The sequence below is a fragment of the Procambarus clarkii genome, chromosome 18, assembly GCF_040958095.1.
Source record: "Procambarus clarkii isolate CNS0578487 chromosome 18, FALCON_Pclarkii_2.0, whole genome shotgun sequence".
Classification (NCBI taxonomy): Eukaryota; Metazoa; Arthropoda; class Malacostraca; order Decapoda; family Cambaridae; genus Procambarus; species Procambarus clarkii.
The window spans coordinates 26,155,819-26,176,282 of record NC_091167.1 but is presented as its reverse complement, the minus strand read 5'-3'; the positions used below and the strand labels follow the sequence as shown (position 1 = coordinate 26,176,282).

At 40.5% G+C, this 20,464-nt stretch overlaps 1 protein-coding gene across 16 annotated transcripts in view; it reads left to right on the top strand.

Annotated features, from left to right (window-relative positions):
- drn (doctor no) overlaps nt 1-20,413 on the top strand; it is a 126,524-nt gene extending 106,111 nt beyond the window's left edge. For 11 of the 16 annotated variants that reach the window (XM_045736596.2, XM_045736597.2, XM_045736602.2 and 8 more), the window contains 4 exons: nt 12,643-12,877; nt 16,441-16,722; nt 18,095-18,263; nt 18,585-20,413. In XM_045736596.2, the coding sequence (XP_045592552.1) occupies nt 16,453-16,722; nt 18,095-18,263; nt 18,585-18,733 (588 nt within the window). In that variant the 5' untranslated portion in view covers nt 12,643-12,877; nt 16,441-16,452 and the 3' untranslated portion in view covers nt 18,734-20,413. Of the gene's footprint in view, nt 1-101; nt 374-12,642; nt 12,878-16,425; nt 16,723-18,094; nt 18,264-18,584 lie in introns of those variants that run through there. The other 5 variants (XM_069326399.1, XM_069326400.1, XM_045736604.2 and 2 more) reach the window with 2 other exon arrangements.
- Nucleotides 20,414-20,464: the final 51 nt, after the last annotated feature.

Here is a 20,464-nt window from a genome sequence, read left to right as displayed (position 1 = left end):
GAGTGCTGTAGAGAGAGCCGTGTGGAGACGCATTATCCGGCCAGTGTGGGGCCCAGGCGCGCCTCTATCATGGTAGTTACCAAACCTTGTGAGCACGAGTGGAAAGTTTTGTGTGGCAAGTGGTGTGTGGACCCCACCTTGGTTCTCTCACGCAGGGGGCCTTCGTCAGCCCTCTCTCTCTCACTTGGTCAGGCTCACCTCAGCCTCGCTCCTCTTCTCACCCCCATCACTTTGTGGGGGAGGGAGGGACGTGCTTGAGCCGTCTTAGGTATTGCTGGTGGTACATGTGTCTGTGTAACCTTACGGGCCAGCAAGACCAAGGCCTCGGCAAAGGCTAGCAAGTTTAAGATCTTTAACAGTTTAAGATGGTGTGGTGAGTCTTGAAAGGGGGGTTCACAGTTTGCTACACCCACATGAACATTCCTAACTAGTGACCAATTCTTCATCGTTGTTTTTCGTTTCATCTACTGGGAACAAAAGTTGCAAGTAGTACAGTGGGCATAACTGTAGTGGACTTACCTCTTACTGATCTTTATCGTGTGTACGTAGTTTGTGGAAGTGGATTCTTGTGACTAACTTGCCTTGGCTCCCATGCCAACACTCCTCAATAAAAGTGGTGACGGAAGCATGAGAACATTCGGGAGTGGTGTTTGTGGGGGGGGGGGGGAAGGGGGGTGTATGGTGTGTTACACAAGTCAGTATAATATAACCCTAACCATTGTCGTTAGGGTTATATTATACTGGGGTGCTTTGCTGGCACCCCAAGTGAATATTATTAATGCAAAATCAATTATAAAGACCGACTGTGATAGCCCATTTGTTGAGTGGTGATATATCGGTAAAGATTGGTTGATAACACCATACGTGATGGTCCGTAACAAGTGGACCAAGGGAAGTGTAATTGAACCGATAATAAGTTGGGTGTAAATTGATAAGCTTGATAAGCAATGAATCATTGACTGAAGCGGTGGAGAATCTTGTATAAGCTGTTTGGTTGTGGTCAACTAGGAAAAGTTTTAATTAAATATAAATTAGGTTGCTAACATGTGATTATTGGGCTGCTAACTAGATTAATGCCTTATTGTTTAATTAAAATCTTGTGATAAGTGTTGTCATTGCTATTCATAGTGTACAAAAGTGCATAGCTTATCAAGGCAGGTGTAACAGTAGATGAGAGAGAACATAACCCAGCTTGTTATGGTGTAACATCTCTGCCTGTAAGGCAGAGATGTTGCACCATAAGGGTGAAAGTGTCGTGTGAATATGAACTTGTGTGCAGCTAGTGAAAGTGAGGAAGGTTACTTGGGAGTCTTGAAGTGTAAAGTGGCGTCCCTCGTGTACATTAAATACATACATCAATAATATGCACGTGTGCATTATGCAAATGATTGCAAACTATTAACAAAGGGGACAGGCGAGGTGTTGAGGCTATTAAGACAGGTGAAGACAGTAGAGCAATATTATATATATCTAGAGGTGAGTTTATTGGGAGTGTGGATTGGCTGAAGAGACGTTTTCTTTACCTTAAATTAAGGTTACCTTCAGTTTGTCTGGGATCAATATCCCCGCGGCCCGCTCTCGCCAGGTTGCTTGGTCCACGGTTTGGTCAACCAGTCTAGACTTCCTAGAATCCTGCCTTCACCTTTAAACAGACGTGTGTAAATGACAATAATTAACGTGATGAAAAATGTGACTATTAGACCACGAAGACTATTAGAAAATGCTTAATGAAGTACTTAAGGAATTTCCTTAAGTACTTTCGTATTTAATAATACATCTTCACAAGGGGAATACATATACTTGAGATATGCTTTACTATAGTTTGGGATATATTAGTTTATACAGTACTTTACTGTAAGCACGGTTAGGCTTGTGTAGGTCTTTCACAATGCAGTTAGCAACATTTGCCTCATTCCCCGCTACCTGTGTACAGTTAAATGCCCACACACGCATCAGCAGAAAGGAACCGTTGCCCAAACGTTTCCTCCTTGCCCCGGGAATTGAACCTTGGACCTTTGGAGTTTTGTATTTTAAATATATTTTGGCGAGCTATAAAAATGATTGTATACATAGGCATAGACACTACACAGTGGCGTCCCGATCAGTGTGTGGTGATTCTCCTGTCAGTATATTCTTGATTCTTAACTACAAATTTAGTTCTTGCGTGGGCCGTGTGTTCATCACTATATAGGGAGGGGGGAAGGCTGCCTACATAGCCATCACTTAAGGGCTATTCATGCCCGTGCCACCTTTTGGGTGGCTTAATCTTAATGAAGCAATTCAATCGATGCCTACTGTGTACTACTACACACTAACACTGCCTTGTGGACAGTGCTAAGTGTTACAATAGGACATAACCTCTCTGCTGACTACAAAAGTCTACCTATTTAGAAGTGAAGAGTACACGACCCAACCCAAAAGGGAGGAAGGGGGGATTGTTACTCATTCAGCGGACTACCACCACCATAACGAGGGGAAGAAAAGTGTGCATTTGCTTGCTATGTGGGGGGTGGTGCTGCCGCTACCCACTGTTTTGAGACTTTGGGTTCTCTTGGTATTCTCACTTTCATAACCATTGTCGCAATTATTATGCATTAAACAAAACCTGGCAGGGGTAATTTGACATTCATTTCCTATCAAACTACAATTTAATATTTCAATCAGTATCTGACCAATAACCAAAGCTTCCTAACATTACGTAAGTAATGAAATATATTTACTGACTAATGTTGCTCAATGTACAACATGGAAAAAGTTTTTACTCTGAATGTAAATATATAATATAAAAGATATACAGGGTACACCCACTCCTCTGAAATATTTTTTATAACTAAATTCAGTAGCGACGCCATAAGAAGTCGACGATCCAAGAAATATTGCGGCTTTGGGTAATTAGATGGACCCAATTGCTGTTATAAGATGGTATTATTCTAAAAAGGTAATGTTCACTAACATTATGTTTAGTAAATATATTTCTTCCTTACTTCCGTAATGCTAGAAAGCTTTGGGGGAATTGGACCCTTTGCTACATTTTCACCACACCCCGACACTAAATACCATCAGTCGTTGTTGCTTTTATATTCAGCTACTTGGAACAAAGAGTAGCACGGGCAATGGTGAGCCCGAAGTGGGCTCAGGAGTGGGGCTGTATCTGTACCCCGAGTCACTGATGGAAAACTGAATTTATGGACAAATGAAACTGTCCATGACATTACATTGACGCCTTGGTGACTCCTCACCCGAATGAGGCTGTTTGCTGTCTGATGCCTTCACCTCATGCTTTGAATGTCCTCTGTTTTAAAAACCTTATAGTTTGACACTGTCATAGTGGGAGCACTGTCAAGCTAGTGCTAGGGTCCCCTAGCACTAAGGGACCCTAAGACTGTGTTTAGGCCCCCCCCCCCCCCAGTAAATACAATGGCAGGTACCAGACCTCGCCCACCCCTCTGACCTTCCCTAGCTTAAAGGATTAGCATGAGGTCAGTGATCCCACCTTGGTCATAAAGTGTTGATCCACGACCTGAACCGCTTAAGAGGTGTAACACTAAACCCCAGACTATAGCCCTGTTGTACCTATTGCACATGTGCAGAAGTGCAAGTACGCTGAGAGAACACTTTTCAACGTAATTTTTTTTTGGTCAAGATTTTTTTTTTAGTGTCGAGTGGAGTTTGTCGTCTTTGTTTAGTTAGTGGAGCTGGTCGGCCGAGCTAGTGACTAGTGATCCTGTGGTCCCGGGTTCGATCCCGGGCGCCGACGAGAAACGATGGGCAGTTTCTTTCACCCTATGCCCCTGTTACCTAGCAGTAAATAGGCACCTGGGTGTTAGTCAGCTGTCACGGGCTGCTTCCTGAGGGTGGAGGCCTGGTCGAGGACCGGGCCGCGGGGACACTAAAGCCCCGAAATCATCTCAAGATAACCTCGAGATAGGGTATATTACACTAACAGTAGAAGTCTAAGAAATAAAATTAACGAATTAATGACTATATAGCTGACACGTGTTAGTCTCTTGTCTGCACAGAAAAAATAGATATTATTGCACTTACCGAAACGTGGATGAATGTAGAAAATAGAGAACTATTAGGTGAATATCAAATAAATAGATTTAAACTATTTCACGCAGAACCTCAAGAAGCCTAGGTTCCTCCGTGGAAAAGGTTCCTGGGCTGGTGTGGTGGGCAGGAAGGGAGGCGGGTGACCTTGGTGTTCTCCCGCCCTTACATTAGCTGGCTGGGAGCACGCCTGCTGCCCATCTGAAGCTCACACTTTCAATACAATGGCATCGCTTGCCGTTCTTGGCTTCATTTTTAGATAGAGATGCGTCCAATGGTATATTTATATTGGAGTTGTGCACGTGGCTGGGAGGGTGGTGGCGGCGTGTTAGGGGGGAGGGAGGGCGGGCACATGCGTCTTGAATGCCAGAGTGTAAGATGACAGCTGGGCTACTTTACTGGCTCTTTTACTTTACTACTTTTCTTTACTAGGAAAGGACTAATGCATATACTGGATGGCTATGGATGCCAGCTTCCTCTTCCCTAGCCTGGACGATCTTTACAAAGATGTTACCCGCAACGCATGTTATCCGCAACGCATGTTACTCTCGCGTAACTGTAGCCACCTACTGCGTTTAATGCTAGTGTGAGTGTAAACACCGTCTGCACATACAAAACATTATGTACACATACAAAACATTATGTACACATACAAAAATTACAGATCTAGGTCTGCAGTGACCTTTATTCTTTTGTCCCATACGGGGACAATGTTTTTGACTTGCAAATGATGGTCCAGAGCGCACAGGACGGTGAGCTGACACGTGTTGGTGGGGCGTATTCGTAGCACCGATTTTTAATTTAAATACTGTTGGAGCACTTGTAATCTCTTTCTTCACTTGGAACGTTGGGATCATCATGCCAGACCTGTAACGCCTGGTTAACCGCGGCTAAGGTGGTGAAGGATAACCTTATGGTTGGGCGCTTGTCATCGGAGGTGCGCTCGCTGCAGAACTCGACCTCGAACATCCCTAGGCTCGGGGTTCCTTAGTTGGTGTTGGACGTAATCTCCTTTGTCTTTCGGTCAGCGATCCAGGACACTGTTCGCTCGGCGAGGTACTGACGCGGGAAGTAGGTAAGGGAAGAGAACTGTCAAGGGAAAGCGCCAAGCCATTACGACTATATAGCACTTGGAAGGGGTCAGGATTTGGGATGGGAATGAATGGTGCCCAACCACTTGGATGGTTGGGGATTGAACGCAGACCTTATCTTGAGGTTATCTTGAGATGATTTCGGGGCTTTAGTGTCCCCGCGGCCCGGTCCTCGACCAGGCCTCCACCCCCAGGAAGCAGCCCGTGACAGCTGACTAACTCCCAGGTACCTATTTACTGCTAGGTAACAGGGGCATTCAGGGTGAAAGAAACTGTGCCCATTGTTTCTGCCTCGTGCGGGAATCAAACCCGCGCCACAGAATTAAGAGTCCTGCGCGCTATCCACCAGGCTACGAGACCTTCATGAAGCGAAACTGGCTCTACCATCCAGCCAAAAGTTCTTGTCGAATTTCTGGTTTCTGAAGCTCCTCCTTACACAGACATTGACCAACGTGTCTGAGGGTAATGTCAGTGCCTTCTGTTTGAGATCTTAAAGATGTCTTTTTTTTTAAATTAATGTATGGCCATCCATGGGGTTTCTGGCGAGGATGAGTGGGGCTGACCTTGAGTAGTGGAGCGGTGTACGTCCGTCAGCGGCGGCTGCACCCACCCAACTGGGCGGCAAGTTTACGCTCGTGTGCAGGCTGCACCTACAGTAAACAAATTTAGGATACTTCGCTAAGATTCCTGGCAGTGCATCATTATGAATGAAGTATTTTCACATGGTTCACCTCCCCAAGCCTGGTCTCGGTCCGGGCTTGGGGAGTAGAACTGCCAGAACCCCATCAAGCAGGTATCATGAAGTATCGTTTCGGTACACCTGGTCCTTGTATAGTCGGTTCTAACCTATTGTAAGTTGCAAGGTCAACACTTTGTTGATTTGGGGCGTTATATAGTGGACGAAGGTTTTATCCTTCGTGGTGGTGGTAGGGGACGTTTTGTTAATGATTTGAACCCACGTTTTTCTTATTCATATATTGGTCTCTTGTGGGATTTCACCAGATTCTAACGTGCGGATTCTATCAATGGTTCTAACCTGTAAGAAAATTGTTAGTGTGGCATATCCTTGTGTGTAGTGACAGATGTCACCACTAAGCCCCATTACCCTCCCGCCCTTCCTTTTACTAGCCGTACACCAGCTGCAGTCACACTACTGGCTACGATTTGTAAGTTAATAAAATTAGTAAACTAATAGTTTGCTAAATTGGGAACACGCCTCTATTTTGTTGTACCCTAATTCTTGACTGTACCGAAATGAATGAGGTTGTGGTATTAGCCTTGGAACCTTCAGATGAAGGTAGATATAAAGGCTGGAGAGTAAAAGCAGATATGACGGGAGACATCTCCCGTCACGCAGGGTGCAGTCGCACCTCCACAGATCTCCAGTATCAGCTCTTGATACTGGTAATGGCTCAAAAGGGCCACCACTTACGGGCTATTCATGCCCGTGCCACCTTTTGGGTGGCTTAATCTTCATCAATCAGCAGATATATAATAGACAAACGTTCAGAAATAGGGTTGCAAGTTCGTAAAAGCCGAATCGCTGCAAATTGTAAGCATAGATTTGACACTCTTGAGTGTGGACGTGTTTGTGTATAAATAACGGCTACCTCTCATATGCCAGTAAGCCTTTTGCACCTAATCGTATTCTTGTATTGAAAGCTAATGTAAGCCGCGGCCTGCGATGTATCCACGGAGTTGAGTGGGACCGGGGCTGGGGAAGGAATTACTGGCAATGAAGCAGCAGTACTAACACCGTGCCAGCCAAGAATGTCCAAATTGGTCTCTCAGATACCTTAAACAATCAGTGCTATTGTCAATCATTTCAGAGTAGATAACTTGCCTGCAAATCTGCTTGGCCTTGATGCCTTTCTCAATCAACATTTTGGGTTTGTGGGGTGTGGCATGAGGCATGATCAACGCACCTTCTGGGTTGAGAGAACGATATGGTGGAATATTGAAGGCGGAGTTGGGTTACGTATGACGTGGGTTTACAATGTTTGTAAACCACAGGCTGTACCAGTCCAGCTGAGTGTCATGTTGCCAAGACTCCGGCTGGAACGTTGAACAATTAGTCCTAAATAGGTGAATACAATTGTTTATTGCTCACACTAGAAAAATGAGACGAAAAAATTAATAAAGGAAATAAAGATTAAATTCTAAACAAAATTTAATTGCATAAAATAGGATAGAACTACTGAAATATTTTAGATCTATTACTATTCAAGTTTACTGATGGTTTAGAAAATGTCAGGTATAGAACATAGGAACTACTGGTATACCGGGATTGTACCTGGCTGGGCTTGGTGTTCTACTCGCCAAGTAGACTTGACGTGAGAGAGAGCTAGTGAGTACATTTGGAGAGCTTTGAGACGATTCAAATAATTTAGGTGCTTTATCGTGTCTATGTATGCCGAATATGATCTGTACTCCGTCTATTTCAGCGCACTCTCCTGCTCTGAAAACGATACAGCACAGTCTAGATTTGAATAGTTCAGCCATTGTGATGGGATTAGGGGATTTGAAAGTTCTCGTAATCCACTTGATGCCGATAGAATGCTTGAAGCAGATACCGTTAACGATCTTGTTGGTCCTAATGATATGTTTAATTGATATTAGACTTTCTGAATATCGTGCAACACAGATGGTGATAGTCTTCCCGGGTTGATGATGCCATCTTTCGACAATTGGTTGCCAAGCAGCCATTTGATTATTGATAAATGGATACAAGTGGGTTGGACATGTATATAAGTGGAATTGGGTGGTTATAAATAGGAGCTGCCTTGTATGGGCCAATAGGCCTTCTGCAGTTACCTTGTTCTTATGTTCAATACTACTGTACCACGCGGTCATGTGTATTGCACGAGCAAAATATATGTAGTGATGCAGTAATTTTATATCTGAACAATTAATGCAGGGAATCAAAAGATAGCGGAATATGAACAGAAACCTATCGACATTTTGTTAAAATCTCGCGGTCCTAATAAACTTGCAGAGATGCATTCATACAGACGTTCAGCGCAACAATAAACGAAACCAGTTTGAACAGCGAAGAGCCACTAATGTAGAGTTAAGGGCCCTAGGGCTTTTCAGCACTCTTTAACTGCGTTCATACGTTGGGCTGTGAGGAGCGTCGACCAAAGACCATCCGCTGGGACACGGATATCTTCCCCCCCCCCCCCCCCCCCCCCCTGGAAACCATGATAAACACTGGGGTAAGCTATAGTCACTTAAAACTAGGTTAGACGGATACGTTAGTGAAAACAATTGTAAATTCTTGCTTTGTTGTCCTCCCTTGAAGTGCGTGCCTAAGAGGTGGGAAGCTAGGACCTGTTGCCACGGCTCTGAACACCTGCCTGTCTTCTTTTGGCCACCCTCTTGAGCATAACTGACTTATCGGTCAGTTATTGGGCTGGTAACATTTACATTGGACAAGAGCTGTGTGTGGCGCCTTTTGGGCGGGAAACCTGGAGCGGTGGGCGGGGTTTATTAGTAGTAGGGAGAAAGGCAATTTTATGTTGAGCGGCGGTGGTGGGCCGAGGTTGGGGATGGGGGGAGAGTAGTTAAAGGGGATGTGTGGAGGAGCGAGCATGGCAACAGAGGGTGTGGCCAGCGTCGACCACAAATGCAAAGATTTGTTTCATAAGGACTGACATTAATTCTCCTGAATTAAAATTTACACAAATTGGTAAATAAACGAACAGGAATGTGAAACTAACAATTTACTTTAAGAATCGCCCCCACCACCTCGCCCCCCCCCCCTCTGCTCATTCATCGGGCGCTGGGGGTCATGACCACCTCACTTATTCCACCTCACTTATTCCACCTCGGGTCACGCAGCCGCCGCCCGACATACTTATATTTCCTTTCCCATACCACACCAATTTTCTTTGTTATACTATAATAGGGAGTGTTCTCGCGCGCGTTATTCCCCGTGGGTGAATGTGGTGACTGGTGCATTTGTTCCTCTCAGCCTTCTAATACTCGGCATATCTACCGTTATAAAAGTGTTTACTGAGGTGGCTTGTATGGCCTTCAGTTCGTTCCACTAGTTTCCTGCTCTTGTGCATACAAGTAGCCTACTTCCTAACAATTGTTTCATACGTTGTCTTTCACTTTCTATTCTGATTATCTTGTACATTTATTTTTCCAATACTTTTAACTTGAATTGTTATGATTACCGGATGTCAATTAACAATGTTAAAGTAAAAATAATTTTTTTTTTTTGCTCACCACGAGGATATCAACATTTAACAGTTGTTGAGCATTGCAACACTTAAGCTGCTGAGGATTTCCATCTGGTGATTTATATACACGGATAGATTTCGATTTTTTTTATTATAGCTGGGATACAAGTTAAAAGTAATGTCTACCTTCAGCTCTTGCTTTCTTTGAATAGCTTCCCTCTGCTTTGGTGCCTTCTTTTCAGACTCTTCTATCCCCAGCACATCATCTTCATTACTTTCACTTGTTTAAGGTGAATGCAAACAGCCACGTGTCATCTGTCTCTGTGGGACTACTCTAATTACTGTGTGACCAGCCTAACAATTCATCCCTTACTGGCTCTTCCCCCCCTTGTGTTGCTAACATACTCCTATGTACTAGAGCATTCTCACTCCTGCTTATTTCTCACTTTGGTAGATACATTCCATCCTTACACTTAGGCTTATGCACACAATTAGCTATCCTATCCCTTTGAGATGTATGTTATTGTCTCAATAAACATACTTGAACCAGTGTACAAACTGAAGTATAATATTGGAATTAAAATGTCTATTTGAATGCTTCTCAAAACAACTGAGCAGTAATATTTTCCAAACTACACATACTGTATTGTAGTTGCAAACAGGCATTGGATAAATCTATTTGGTAGATAGGTAGCATACCCACACTTGTGTATTTGTGAATTTTATGTTGGGATTTACACATCTTTTGCCCTTTGTGCTTTGTCAAGGTCTGAGTACTGTATGTAGTTAGGACGAGACTTGCATCTCAACGATATTGAACACACTGGAAAGTGCTAAAAGTGTAAATTATTGGGCCAGGTGAGTTGAGGGGAATGGTGGAAGGTCTTTTGCAGAAGTGTGGTAAAGGTATACAGTACATATAGCAGCATGGAACCTACAAGTGCTCTTCGAGAGGAACAAGAGCACTGACCTAGTGCAACAACACTGCCTAGTGCTCTCATATAACAAATCATATTTGTAAAGCATAACTTTTAATCCATAAATACCATAATCCATAAAATGCCATAATCAATTGGTATTTTCAAAATACATTTTCTGTTAGATGTCTAAAGTATGAAGTGAACTGTGTCAAAATGTAGTATATGATGATGGGAGCAGTGCAAGAAAGAACATGTCTGATTATTAGTGGTTATTAGTAGTGGGTAGCCAGGTGGTAAGTAGAATGCTGGCCTACTTTCTACCCTGATTCCACTCCCCACCCTTTTCTCGGTCAATTCACAAAACTCGCTTTCTGCACAATTTCCCACTGCTTCTCTTACATGTTCTGAAGGCACCACAACCTTTTCCTTTCCCCTGTAAGTTAAGTGTTATGGTGAACCAACTGCTGAACATGTGATGACTGTAAGGCAAGAGAATAAACCCACTACAAATCTGGGGAACATTGTTGCTATATACTGTATTAGAAACCCATAGGCAAATGTACTTGAGGGAAAACATGAGTACAGTATGAGGTGTAAATTGCATAACATTTTGGACAGCACTATAAAAGTGAAATGAAACTTTCTCTTACAAGGTCGTTTGGCTTATTTGAGCCAAACGCCTCCCCCACCCCCTCTTTCTCCTGTACTCTCCTAGTTGTGTTTGTGGGGGTTGAGCTCTGGCTCTTTGGGTCTTGAGCTCTTTATGATGTGGACCAATCCTGGATATCCTGGACCATTCTCAAGAAGATTCATACAGCAGAATACAGCAATAGTACTCTTTGATCCTCTTCACAGGCACATGCTTCAAGCAGACATGCTTTATTATTTCCACGGAAGAGTGGATAACAATTTAACTATTTCTTGATTTTGACTTTAGGCCTTTTATGATTGCAAATACTGTACAGTACAAAGTTGTTTTCATATTGAGTGTCACTTCTGGTGGGTTTTGGTAGTTCTTCCCCCTATCCACCCTGATCTGGGGGTTGTGCTGTTTTTGGTAATGTTTAGTCCAGTTTTGGTAGTGATACTGATGCTGGGAAGTTTGGTTGTTTCTGTGGAGATGGGGAGTGTAGTATGTGTGCACCTGATGACAAATTGGAGAAATCTTCATTTCTCCCTCCCCATCCATACTTTGGGGTACTGTTTTTTTTTTTTGTCCTAACATTTTCGTTTCCACATTCTCTAATTATTCATATTCCCGGTTGACTCCTCAATATTGCCGTCGTTTTTGTGTACCTCTACATCCTGTAACTGAACTTGGGTAATTACACTTAGGTAATTACAATGTCCTTTCACATTGCTAATTTCTCAACAATATATGCACAATCTGAATATATTTCTGGTAACTTTTCTGTGAATGGTAGCCTGTATGCATTAGAAATGTTATTCGTTAGTTTGATGTTTTCCCATATCGGTCTATCGTTGACAGATCCAGTAGGTACCTTGTCTGTTTGCATTGTGTGCAGGTATTTCTGTACAACTCTGGTAAAAATATTGTTACACATAATCCCTACAATACTTCCGAAGTGATTTAAAGCAGTTGCCACACACTTCAATGTTGGGTTTGTTATGTAGAGGTTGTCCATTTACCCCATTTTACTATTTGTAATATATGTATATATTTACAGTATTAATTTTTACAGTATATGTTCAAACCTTTTGTACAGGTACTTATCGTATGGTACAGGAAGGTAATCCCACCGAGATGTTTTACAATCGTCCTGTCCTAGGTCACTAGGTGGATGTGATGCGTTGCCAGTTATTATTATTATATTAATCTTATTATATTAAAGTCCTATTGATTTTGTCGATTACCATAAGGTAATTAGCATGCATACTTCTGCTTAATTTCTGGCTAGCAATATTATGTGATTTGCAATATTATTCATTTCTAGGTGCACATCTCTGTATTACAATATATATTCACAACTTTGATTGCCCTTGGATCAAGTTGTGAATGTTATTCTGGGTCAGTGACCTGCATCTTGCATATAAAAATATAAATATATAAATATAATATATAATATATTATATATATATATTATATATACATTTGTGTGTGTGTAATATACAAAAAAAATGTGAAAAATAGAATGCTTAACGCGTTTTCGGCTACATCACCATCAGAGCTAAGTAGAATGAAGGTGGAAACATTGTTGATCAACATTCATTAAATATAAATAAAAATCTAACCCAACCCCAAAAATATAAGATGTACTAGATATAGATAGTACTTATAGTATATTTGTGCATGTATTGTACTTTGTCTTGTGCCTGTGTTAAGGTTTATAAAGGTTATCAGGCAAGTATTCTTAGTTTACTCTCTCTCCACAGGTTCCACTAGGTGAGAACCTCGAGAAGTACATGCTACTTAAGACGACGACGTCATAGAAAGCTAAACACAGCTACACTTGAGAGTTGGCATCAAGACTGCCAAACCCTCATTGGTTGTGTGAGGTGTGGTTGGAGGAGGCTTAGGCCCAAAGTCTTTATCCAAGTGGAGTGAGGCAGCTGCTTTAGGCTGCCCGCCCCAACCCTACCCACAACTCTGGCAGGAGGAGAGCAACAGGCAAGTGTCAAGTTATTGCATATCTGTGCCGCTTTGGTGCACTAGTATACATTTTCTATAAGCTATATAAATAACTATTTAAATTAATATAGCATGTATATTTAAGTGTGTTTATAATTTTCAGGCTATTTTGCTGTATTTTGTCAGTACTAGAATGTTTTCAGCTGATATTTCTGTGCTTTGTTAAAAAAAAAATGGGTACAGAAGATGACTTCAGATTCCTGTTAACAGGCTTGTGCTGTCAAATGGAATGTTAACATTTGCCACAAGTTTTTCTGAAACACGATCTGCTAATTGGCTTAAAATAAAGTTGTCAATTACTGCTGGATGAATGGCTAGTGACTAATAGTCTCTCTTCTCAACGGTATGATTTATGAGGAAAACAAGGAGGTAAATGTAACATCACTTAAAAACAGAAGAGTTAAGTGAGTTCTGGAAGTTCTTCTACTCCCTGAACTTGGTCTGTTGTGAGGCTTGTCTTGTGGTATCTTGGTAACCTGCAGGCCCACACATCCAGGGGTCAAGCCTGGCCTCAGGCCTGGCTCAGAGGAGTATAAGAACTCTCGGAACCCTCTCCTGCTCCATTATGGTATGCTCCATTACAACCTGGCTGATCTGACACCTACAGGAACTAGTCTAGGTTTTATTTGTTAACACTTCCTTTTTCATTCTGGCAATATTTCTTGTATTTGTTGGGAGGATATTGAAGAGCCATGGGCCTTGGATTTTTGTTCTGTGTGGGGCATTGCTACTCTTGAAGTCTATTCATCATTTCCTTTGCTGCAATATTTAATTTTTCTCTGCATAGTAGGAACCCAGCCATCTAGAATCTTCCATGGCAGTGTATATGATGCCTCTTAGTTTCCTTTCTAGAGTAGGAGAAAGGAAGTGCTTTGAGAAGGGCCTAACATACCATACGTGCAAAATATGTTCTGTTTACCCTCTTTCAGAAATTTTCCTGCTTTGAAAGGGAAAGTGAGAAAGCACAAAGGATTTGAATAGTAAGAGAATTGCTGTGGAATCCCTGGATTTGAAGGTTCTCACTATCCCCCATTATTATTTTTGTAATTTTCAGTTTTCCTCAGGTTTTACAGCTTTCAGTTTTTATTCATGCATGAAATTTGCATGTAAATCTGCAATTTTCAGCCTGATTTTTTGTCAACTGAAAGATGCAAAGCTGTTCCTTTGTTTTTGTCTAATATGAGAATGGGAATTGGCAGTGGCGCTAATAGTGTGCATTGAAATAGAGCTTTTTCACTGCTAGGTCAAGTTTGTGCTAGGGCTTGACTGATTGTTTGCATTCTTTTTGACAAAATTGAACATCCCTCTTCCTACTTGTTATTCCTAGTAATCTCATTTTATGGGGTATCACTCGGTATTCACATTTATCAAATGCCGTTGCAAAGTCCATGTATATAACATTTGCATTTAGGATTTCTCCTAATGCTACAATGATTTTATCATAGTGGTTAAGTACTGTAATTGCAAAAGACGATCTTCCTTCTTTAAATCCATGTTGACATGGGTTGTGAAGTGTAACTGGTCTAATTGGCCAATGATGTAACCCAATACAGGTAGTTGTATCAACTGATTTAAGCAAATCTTGGTATCTATCCCCTAATGTAGATTTTTGTCCATGTGTATTGTGTACCAATACCACATAGCACTTGTGGTAATAGTACTTTACATATTTTTTATAAATAAAAGGTTGGAGTCTAGAACTGGGTGGTCAATTTCTTTCAAAGGCTCATGCTAATAGTGCTACAGATAATAGCTCTTGCTTGTGCTAATGCAAGTTATTTTGTCAGTCTTTGGTGTCATTCATAAAGCTGCTGCCTGGATCTTCAACTTTGTGTTTATTGCATTTCTAAACTCTTACTACTGTTCTCGAATTTCACCAATTTCTTTGTCTTGTGTGCTCAGCCCATCATCTCGAGTTGACGTAATGGATAGATTGATGAAGATTAAGCCACCCAAAAGGTGGCATGGGCATGAATAGCCCATAAGTTGTGGCCCTTTTGAGCCATTACCAGTATCAAAGAGCTGATACTGGAGATCTGTGGAGGTGAGAGTGCACCCTGCGTGACGGGAGATGTCTCCCGTGATAATGGATAGAAAATAGTGTACTTAAACATCTGAACCTAACAGTGACACATGCATAGAAAATGTGAATGTTAGAGAGCTGCTATTTATAGCATAACAGATTTTGCTGGGGATTTTGGTGTCAAAATGTGATGTATTCTTTAAGAGGATAGGCTGGTGTATGAACTTTAATTTGTAAGTAAAGGTTGTTGTATACTAGTTCCAATACGGGTCGTTTCGTAATTTGGTTTTGTGAAAGTGAAAAGTATTTTGGATTTTTTGTTGTACTGTATATTGCTTTCTGTTCCATTTGTATCTCCAGTTTTGTATGATTACTTCAGCTTCTGGCCTGTTTTCAATCTCCCTATTTCAATTTTCTTTGTTGTGAAAGTTATGTATACTTAAGCATTTAGGTTATTTACCTTCTTTCACAATGTCAGCTGCTTCTCTTTCTAATTTGGTCCTCATCTTGATCTTCCCAAAAGGAACATGTTTCAGCTTGCCTTTTATTTTATATTTTAAAAGCATCAATTGTTCTATTCCTGGTGTGTGAATTTTGTACTTGCTTTCCCAGTAATACTATTATTATTGAAGCTCTCAGCCTGGTAACAGGAGTCTGTTATCTGCTACTGTACCCACCCCTGTAAAAGTGTGATATTACCCAACTGTAATGACAGGATGAGAGTTGGACTCTTAGTGTCCTGTCTTTGCCATTATCTGTATTATATGAGCTATTATCATATTTGCGAGTGCCAGATATATTGTTAATATTATTTACTGTTTGTGTTAACAGCAGTTGCATTTGTTTATGACGATTGAAATAGTTATACTGTACAGTATACAGTATTATGTAAATTCATATTGCAAGCATTGATATTTTAAAATTTAAAAAAATTCAGTTTTTTGAAAAAACATTTTAATTTGTGCATAAAATAAAGGCACTTAGTCTTGGATGCAATATTTTTACATTTTGTATTGGATAAATTACCAATACATTTAGTTATGAGTGGTACCTTTTTTTTCTTTACCAGTACATTTGTTGTTCAGTGTGTCAAGCCATTGTGTTTTAATATACAGTATAATATATATTGTTTTAATATATAATATAATAGCTCAAATTTTTATTTATTGATCATTCTACTTTTTATCGAGAGTTAATGTTTTAACTATGTAATGTAGTACCCCACTTGTTGGTGTGTAATAGAGTAAGGTGCTGTGCCTATATATGTGCCTATATATACACACATAAAACAATAGTATGCACTCTTTGAGATTTTTTAAATATATATAGTTGTATGTCAATGAGTAAATCTCTAAATTTTGAGTTTTTAATTGCAAGTAATTTAGTAGAATGAAAAGTTATTTAAAACAAAAAAATTAAATATGAAAAGTGAGTTACAATTGTATATATTTCTTCATTGAGAAGAGCCTATAGAATTTAATAAGAAATAAGTTTAAATATACAGGGTATAACTCGACAGATTGACCGGAGGATGGAGCGCGAGAGCAATCAGCTTGAGGCTGGGCCCATCCTTTGTCGTATGGGTTGCGGTTTTTTTGGCTCCCCTAACACAGATGGGCTATGCTCGAAGTGTTATAAGGATGCCCTAAAAAAGAAACAGCAACCACCTTCCACAGTGACCTCGCCCACAGCCTCTGTGGCCCCCACTTCGGCCTCTCCGTCACCCCCCACATCATCCCTTCATCAAGCTGCAACCGTCGCTACAACCACTGGCCAGCCTACTGTGCCCACACTTACACAGGTTGGTTTAGGAGTCGGAACTATGCTGTAACCTGATTTTAGTTGTTTCAACATGGGTAATTTATGAAGACATTTAAGAAATATATGAAATTGTAACATCACGCACAGTTCAAGTTGATGTATTCATATTATTTGGATTTTGTTTTTAATAATGCTGGAGTTTTGAGATGTCATATATTAGGATATGAGATGGAACAAACTGTCAGTAATATATATCTCTTTATATTCACATTGAAAACTTTACATAGAATTACAATAATATCCTTATCAAAATTTAAATGCTGCTTGTACTTTAGTATGAAAATTTGTGATTAGCTATTCTCAAATAGTGCAGACTAACTAGATGATTATATTGATTTGTTTAATATGTAACAAAAATGAATATTACTGTACTGGTAAGCAATAAACTAAAATGGGGTCTGAAGTCCAGATATAATGTACAGTAATTGTTAGTGCTCTTAGTGCCACTGATACACACACTCCTAACCTTAAGGTTGTGTCCCCATCTGGGCAATAACTGCACATTAACTCTGAGCCATTTAACAGTGGACTCTAGTGAGGTCCTATAGATATATGGGATGAAATACTGTATATACAGGTTGAAATAACCTGTGCTCCTGTGTTTGAGATTTTTTGGCAGCCAATTGATGCTCGGAGGTTTGGGTTTGGAGTTCTAGTTGGTATTTGAAGAGATTTTCATTGACCAATATAAATAACATTTGATCTTTATACCATTCATTATCGTGGTATAAAATAAACCACACCTTTTGGCATTGTGGTAAAGGCATTCTTCCTAGATATTAAATCGTATAGTTTGGAATAGTTAATGTAGAGGAGGCTTACAAGGAAGGGTTGGCACTAACAGTAACAATAGGATCTTAATTAAGAGCTTATTGCCAAGAGTGTCCAGGGGTTAAACATCATTTTTGCAAAATCCTCAGGGGATGAAATTTGTCTTCAGGCAGTTTAGAAGGATAAAAGTGGTCTTCAAAAGAGCAAGTGCAAAAATTAGTTTTAATTATTTTAAGAAAATTGCTTGTTTATAGTCTATTTGAATATTTTTGCATGTTTACATGTTCAGTAATTTTTTGTAGTCAAATCTGACTAAAATTAAAAAAGATGCTTCGGAAAAAAGCTCTTGAAACTTTAGAATGTGACATCCCCCAATAGGTATTCATAGTGTGGCAGTTTGAGGTCACATTGTGTACCATTGCTACTCCATGGAGCTGATCTAAGAGTTAATATATCAATGTAAATATTGTCTCTGCCCTGTAATGTACCATTCTCATAAAGTATAATTTTTTTTATATAGTTATGAAAGGATTATTTTCTGTTCAAGTTTGCTCAAGCCTTTTTATTCTATTGTAATGTAGGTGGCAGGCATCCCGGGGTCTTCAGAAAAACGGGAAACGGCAGAGGATGCGGGAGCATCTGGCACAGACAGTGTGGAAGCGGACCTTGATGTTGGTAGCCCAGACAAAGATGGAGCTAAAAAGAAGAAGAATAAGTGTCAGATGTGCAAGAAGAAAGTTGGACTCACAGGTAAATATTTTAGCAAGTTATTTGAAGTATATTTAAACTATTTCGTTCATCAGTAGATATAGATGGGGATGAACAAATCCACAAGGGCTGTGAAGAGGATTTGAACCTACATCCGAGAGCATCCCAGACACTGCCTTTATCGACTGAGCTACGACATGGTAAAAGAATTGAAACCAGAAGTTCTACTGAACTTGAATCCTGCAGGATCTCAGAGTTTTATACAACCAGGGTTTTACACAATTCCCCCATGCACTCGCGCTATGTCAGTAGGCCTCATAATATAAATAAAAATGTGTAATTTGTATTTTATCTTTGTTTCAGGGTTTACATGCAGGTGTGAGGGTCTTTTCTGTTCAGTGCATCGTTACAGCAATGAACACCGCTGCACATTTGATTACCGTGAACATGGAGCAGAAGAGATCAGGCGGAATAACCCGGTTATCAAGGGTGAAAAGATCCAAAAGATATGAAGACACCATTAGAAGGCCAACAGTTGAGCCCCACCTCACCCCAGCTTAGGTCGCAAACATATGAAGGGAGAAGGGATAGAGAAAAAGGTCTTTAGAAGATGTGCATTATTTCATGGTCAAGATTAAAGAAGTTTTGATTTTCCTTTTTCTTCTATGAATATATTTGGAAATACATACAGTATTTGTAAACTGGGGTTATTGTGCTGTTATGGCAGAGAATCTGCCTGCAGTGATCATGCTGGAATTTTGAGTTGTGTTGGTTGGCTCTGCTGTGTTGTGTATTTGTGTCTGCGTGGGGGGCTGTAGAAACTGTTGTTGCTGGAGGTCCCGCCACTTGTGTCTAGCATTACCTCATCATGTCACCGCCGTCATCTGTTCATTTCATTAATTTCATGTTAATCACTCATGAATCACTTGCAGCCAATTCATCAAACATCTCCATTCTTCATTCAGCATCATTTCATCATGTCGTCTAGTATGTAGGGAAAACTTACCTAACTGATGCCTTGGCACAAGGTCTTGTTGGGCAAAACTCAAACTGCGTCCTTGAAAACAAAAATGTGGCGTTCCTTGAAGGGCAGATCCACTCCATGAAGTGTACTTGTTCAAGTTAATTGTAAAACGAAACGGAGGGAAAAAAGTCAACCTGTGCAACAAATTTAATGCGCCCACTTCTGACCCTCACGGCCACTTGCTGTGCGTATCTTTGATATAGACATCATCATCCTGGGTCAACAGATGGCCTTAATTCTCCCAGCTACACCGTCTTCTCTTCATCCACCACCTGGGCAAACCATATAAATAAAAGGCTGCTCAGGCTGGTTACAAGTTTGTGAACTAGGTGCAGCCTCCACCAAGTCTGTTGGCCCAGTCGAAGTGATGCCTTAATGTAAGTGACATGTGAGCCAAGGATTCATTGATCCCATGTTATTATGCACTTGGACTTAACCTATAGATGGGCTTTAAGGCCTTTTGTACCAAGCGTATTAAATTAATAATTACTGCAACATTTGTAGTGGCTATGAGAAATGAATAAAAAATGGGGTAGCCTTGTTTGCGTGTGTGTGTATGAATGACAACTTACCTCTAGGGCAATTGTGTTAGCATGTGTGCTATTACTCTTATTATAACTTCAAATGTAAAAAAAACTGCTCACTTACCACTTGGGATTCTTATGGGGAAAATGCCTCTTGTAGGAAGTTGTCCTTACATCAGTGTCTTTATATTGAATGAGCTGTGGGGTTTTTCTTGGTTTACAATCCTCATTACAAGCTCTGTGCATCATTATCTTACACTTGATATGCACCTTAAACTGATGGAGTGAAATTATTTGATTTTTGTAAGATGCGTTTCTCTTTGTGTTTTTATTGCCGTAGTTGGTGCTTATACAGAGTAGAAGATGTATTGAAGATCACAGTTTTTAATGAAAATAAAGGTAACTGGCAAGCTCCTTACAAATGTTGTTGTGATGCCCTATGAAAGCCACGCCATGTTTGCTCCTTCCATTTTAGTGTTTAGTTTAATGCCAGTCCATTGGCATCTTGTTTGTGAGGAGTTTGTTTCTTTGCTTTATAACTATTCCCTCTTGATTACCATTATTATCAATAGTCATTGTTACTATATACGATTTGTAGTCAAATATGTCCTGGTGTGCTCAAATAAATGGGTACAGCTAACTAATTCTCTTGTCTTAATTTCCTTTGTAACAGTAATGAACTGGAATATTTGGTG